Here is a 6000-nt window from a genome sequence, read left to right as displayed (position 1 = left end):
GTCCTAGTTTCTGTGAAAAAAAAATCATCAATTTAAAAACGATCACTCTTCGTGTTTTCTCACAATTTTATGATTTTTGAGCACGTGCAACCCCTTAAAAATAAAATAAATATTTCCAAAAATTTGAGGTCGTATTTGGGCCAAACAGAACCCAAAATAAATTGGACATCAGAATCGGAAGGGGTCAGGCCAATGGCCCGGCGAATTGACATGGAATGCCCCTTATGTATTTCTTATCTTACCATTTTTCGCTATTTTTTTTTTATTGCGATTGGTTTAAAATGAGTATGAGCGTTTCATAAATGAGAATTGGGTGTTTGGTACATCACGGTACCAGCTAGGGGTTAAATTGACAGAATAGCTTAGATGTAAGACTTAAAAAATCACGGCAATACTGTTCATAAATTAATGCCGCAGTTACTATTATTTCAGCGAGATATAAGTTGAATGAATTAGATCGGTAACAATCAGTGCGGTAATCTCTTTATTTTTGTCATAAAAAGGGCCATAACAATTCCCTTGAACGCAGAATATTCCTCATAACTTGTGTCCGGTAACGCAGTGACGCGTTTTCGCAATAAATGCGGGTCGATTTTTGAAGAGTCAACTCAGTTTCACTTAGAAAGCGTAAAAAAATCTACCAACCCGTTTCTCGTAAACCGTAAGGCCTAGAGGCCTAAGAGTTGGAGCAATATTTTTAACCCTAGAAAACTAATGAATAAATACTCCTCAGAGTAAATTCGGAAAAATCCTTTAGCAGTAACGTGACGTAATAGTTAGGGAGATAGATACGAGGGGGAAGGTAAACTGGCCAAAAACGGCGTAGCGCAATGTTTGAACGGTGCCTATGCAAACAGACGGATTTCAGCGAGTGTCGCGTGGGGGGCCCCGGGGCCCCGTGTTAGGCGACGCGACGTGGGCCCGGCGGTACGTGCGTGGAGGAGTGAGTGCGCTCACGTGGTATTGTGTATCCACGGTTTGCCGTGTAGCCTGCGGAGTCAGAGGTCCTGTTGACGAGCCGGGGAAGGGCGTCGCGTCGTCGGGGGTTACGGGCGGCGTCGAGCCTCGCAACGCACGGAGTAACTCATTCACTCATTGACTCGCGTACGCCCGTAAGTTCGTACCCGCGTTAGTTCCCGGCGGACGTTCGCACGTCCGTACGTTACGCGACAAACGCTGTCTGTCTTTCGGCTCGGAAACGACGTCGCTCATCCTCCTCGCCTCTCTCGGTGCCCCGGGCCGATCGCTATTCCGCAGCCGGTTTCGGTTCGCGTTTTGCTGCGCTACCCTACCCGCTTGTCTATTTCCCTCCGTCGGGGGCGGAGGAGGGGGCGGAGGAGGTGGGGTGGGGAAGGGAAGGAGGAGGTTGAGGAGGCGGAGGAGGAGGTGGAGCGTCATTGAGGGAAGCCCTTTTTAAGATCCCTGGATACAGAGATGCCACCGCCGCCACCGCCGCTCGGCTACGTCGGCTACGTCCTTTGCGCCATCCTCGCTGCCGCGTGGAGCGGCCCCCTGATTACCTTCACTCAGGGAAAACCCCTGCAGGTGAAACCGGGTGAGTTACACGCGTCATTCTAATTATACTCTCACCGTCGCTCTGTCTCTCTTATGTAATACGTGGGCTGCGGCGCGGTAGGGTTTCCAAATCATCCCCTCGCCTTTGTCCATCCCTTGTGAGTACAGTTTTAGAAATTTCTACACGCGATTATAAGTTTTCGGTAAAGATGTGTACGCGGGTTGGCCAATTCTGTCCGGTTGAGACCAGACACGAACTGTCGATAAGCGAAGTATTTCAAGGTTATGTTCACTTACATGCAGATCCGCCACATTTTGGCTATCTCAAATTTTCAATGCAATATAACTTCGAAATGCCTGCGAATTTTGATACCTACCGGCTGGTCGAAACTTTGTTGGTCAACCTGACAGGCAGACGAAAAACTCAGTACGAATGAATCGACTCTACCAATGGAATCACATGATTTGGCGCATGCGCATTGGGGTGTTCAATTTTCCGAGACTGTCGTGTATGTATCGCCCGCATTACTCTGTAAGCGACCGGGAAAAATCATTTCCGGAATCTAATCTTGTTGAATAATCTCTCCGCAATTGTAGATCATTTTTCTTTTTTACGGGTAAATTGAAAATTTACACGCTTCATTTGAATACACTTTTTTCACAATCTTGCAATATATCGTGATAAATAATGTTTGCTTGTATTCAGCAATTTCGCTTTAGGTTTGCACTAAGAAAACACCGTTTATTTAGGCGCATGATTATTTCACTTGTAAAACCAAAGGGCACAAGAAGTACACATGCCAAGAAAAAAATCCAATGCTTTATTCGAATATTTATAAAAGACATTTTTCCAAGGGTAAATATTATTTTTCTTGAAACGGAAGTCCCAATTGGTATGAATCGAGGAAATTCAAACGAAAATTCGTATGGCACGGATGTTGACATTATTATAGAAATAAGTATGCTGAAAAACAATATTTTTATTGGGATAATATTTCTCTATAACAATTGAAATTAGATCAACGATTACGTCATTTATATGATCTGTCGACTAATTGTAAGGTGAATTTGAGAAAATATAAGCTTGTTCATTCCCTGATTATTTCGGTACCCAGGAAAATTAGATTTTTCAAATAATAATTATTATCTAAGTTTTTATTTGAGCCATGTAGCAAAATCAACTCGTGTCGGTCTCATTTTTTTGTTCGATACATTACTGTGTATACATTCGTTGTATTTTTATACTGTATAATAATTCGTATAGTGAGTATAAATAAGTGAATCTGTGGCTGTAAGAGTTTCTTTTTCTATGGATGTGTCGAATCGTCCACTCAACCAGAGACGATCGCACTTTGGTACTTGGAAATTTTGTTATTACTTTCGTTAGTGTCTCTCGTGTTACCTGTATAGGTTCCAGGCTGAATACCTTAATCCGCTCCCAATACCGGTACCGCATCTATTATTCATCAATTTATTTCTCTTGATCCCGGGCCACACAGAGCCTTCGTCGATACGCTTGAATGAAACTCAGTTGCGCCGTTAAAATTGAATTTTCTCACCCGGAGGCGCGTGCCAAGAAAAAGTAGAAAAGTGAAGTGCCTTCGACGCCGACCTCCGGGCTCTTCGCCCTCGAAGATCTGCCTTGCGCGAAGGACAACGAAAAGAGAGTTTCATTCAGTCTTGCCCTGGAAACTCATCGCTTTTTGCCTTCGATATTAGAAAAATACGCAGTCGGCCATATCGCAATCGTGTTCTGTAAAACAAAGTTATTCATATATTCGTCAAACAATCACTGAATTTAAGGGGAGAAATAAGTTAGGACTACGTTTTTTAACGATGTTCATAAATTTTTTTTTGACAAGAAAGTAACGTACATAATTTATTGAAAGATTGACGACAATTTATCCATATATTCAAGTGAATATCGTACTTTTTTTCAAGTATTTGTTCGGAAAATATGGAATATATCAGCTGCCAACAATCTGAGGTCACCATCAGAAGCTGATTCTTTAAATTCTGGAGGCCACAGTTTTCATCCGAAATGAAAAGGATTTCAAATTTACTTTAAGGAGATGTCTTTCTTCTATATGAACTGAAATTCCGAGTAATACCATTGTTTAAAGTATTTTTTGATCGCAAAAAAAAATTATAAGAAAATGACAAAAAATTATGCTCCTGTGTTTAAACATCTCTAAATAATGCAATTTCGAATTTTTTCGGCGGAAGTTTGGTTCATATAAAAGAAAGACATGTCCTTGAAGTAAATAATTTCAGATGAAAACTGTATGTGGCCGCCAGAATTTACACAAGCACCTACATCTGATGCTGACCTCCGATGGGTGGCAGCTGATATCTTCCATATTTTCCGAGGACCTACTTAAAAAAAATTACGATATTTATTTGAATATGTGTATAAAATGTTTTCAAAGTTTCAATAAATTATATACACTCCTTTCTTGCCAAAAAAATTCATCAAGATCACTAAAAACGTAGTCCTAAACCTATTTCGTCCCTTGAGGAAGTGATTCAAGCTGCATTACCAGTCACCATTTTTACCAGCGACGCGATTTCAGTTTCAAGTTTCTGTTTCAAGATGATCGTCGTTGTTCTGATTTCAGGAAATTTTTACGATACTTATATATTGAAAAATTAAAAGAAACTCGTGGGTATAAACGGTCCTGTTATATAGTCTTATTATTAAAAACTTATACAGTCATCAACGATATTTTCAGGATAAAGAGTCATAAAAAACCACAATCAATTGAAGATATGTGAGTTTCCAGCGTATAATTTAATACCACCAAACATGTATTCCTTTCACATTGATTTGCCAAAATGATGGTCATGAGGTCGAGTGGATAAATTTCATCGAATCCAAGGAATGTCAAAACAATAATATGGCAAAATGATTGAGGTCTTAAAAGCGCGACTGATGTTATTCACGATAAATGTAATTCAACAAGTTACCGTGATTCAGAAATAATATTCGTACTCGTTCAATTTCAACTGCGATCACATTGTTAGTAGACAATGTCGGAGAAATCAGATTATTCTACTACTTTTGCGCCGATGAATCCTTACAGTTTGTGTGATTCTAATGGAAAATAACTCATTTAATTTATTAATGAATTTCACGTAAATCGTGTGACAATGAAACAGGCCGCACTTCTTTAGCATGTCATTTGGTAAGGAAAATAGCAAAATCTAATTGTAAGTCAAATGATTCTTGGGGAATTCATTCGCGAAGAAAATTTTTTTTTTTTCGTCAGAATCGGCCAAGCAGCAAAGGTTATGTTGTAAAAAAAAATTGTAGAACAAGCTAATTTCTCCGCTGTTGTTAACATAATGAGGTGATTACAGTTAACATTCATATGTCCAACATCTTTTTCTATACTACGAGGACTTTTGCAATTAGATATAACTAGATTAACTTCAGTTGCACGTTTCGACAGATTTTTTTTTCAAGAATTTTGTATTTGCGACAATCGAATAATTTTGCCAAAAATTTGAAGCATGATCCGTTCATTTCTTTACAGCTATTATTTATTACTAATGATGATTGAACTAAAGTGAATTTGATAAGGACTGATTTCAATTATTTCAGACAATACTTGATCCGTTTGACAAAATTGACTTCCCGTACCGATCTTATTGAATTATGAGACGAAAGGAAAGAGAAATTGAACAGGCCATTCGTCGGTTCTTCTTTCTCATTGATTTCCACTTCATTCTTCGATGACCCCTTTTTTCACTCTCCGTTTGTCGTCTATTCTGTATTTGCATTTAGTAACAACTTCCGGTACACAGAGAGTATTCTACCTCGCGTATAATAACATGCATAATATTGTAGGTGTATATTCGGCGGTTGCACGCTATCTTAGCCCTATCCAAACGCGTGGGATTAACATAACAACGGGACGATGGCTCCGAGGCGCACACTCGAGTTCGTGATGTACAACAGTGTACCTAAGTTACACGGCCAAGTTCAATGCCATAGACGGTTAATACACGTTCGTGGATACCGTCTACATCAATTCTCCTCCACTCCGCTTCTAATTTCTTTCGTTCGTTTGTACGCGTATTTTTATTTTTCCCTTAATTTTTTTCTTTTTTTTGCCTGCTTTCTAAGTTCTTCACTCACCTGCATTCATTCCTTTTTCCAATGGCATGGGAGGGGCTTCTCATCGAATACTTACTATCACGCGTGCTTACTTTTTCGACAATGAAAGTACTGTACAATACGCACAGCTATAACAGTTGTTCCACTCACATTATTATTATCGTATTCGTTTCCTCGCTTCTTCCTTACGTTTGTTGAGGCTTGCCGACTCCTTACTTACCGGAGATTTCTGCAGCTACCCGAATCGGTCTGGCTTCAAATGAATAATTTCAATCCATCAACTTTGATATCTAGTGTATCAAGTGATTTTCCTTGATTTCTAATTTTATCCTTGGCTTACAACGAAGCATTTTAGGAAAATTTCA

The 6000-nt window shown here is 39.6% G+C and overlaps 1 protein-coding gene across 2 annotated transcripts in view; it reads left to right on the top strand.

Moving 5' to 3' along the window:
- Nucleotides 1-1399: 1399 nt before the first annotated feature.
- The window catches only part of LOC107223304, an 80499-nt gene continuing 75898 nt past the window's right edge, over nucleotides 1400-6000 (top strand). For both annotated transcript variants that reach the window (XM_046740429.1, XM_046740428.1), the window contains exon 1: nucleotides 1400-1555. In XM_046740429.1, coding sequence (XP_046596385.1) covers nucleotides 1435-1555 — 121 coding nt within the window. In that variant the 5' untranslated portion in view covers nucleotides 1400-1434. The remainder of the gene's footprint in view (nucleotides 1556-6000) is intronic.

The sequence above is a fragment of the Neodiprion lecontei genome, chromosome 5 (genome assembly GCF_021901455.1).
Source record: "Neodiprion lecontei isolate iyNeoLeco1 chromosome 5, iyNeoLeco1.1, whole genome shotgun sequence".
Classification (NCBI taxonomy): domain Eukaryota; kingdom Metazoa; phylum Arthropoda; class Insecta; order Hymenoptera; family Diprionidae; genus Neodiprion; species Neodiprion lecontei.
This window is presented reverse-complemented; position numbering and strand designations above follow the sequence as displayed.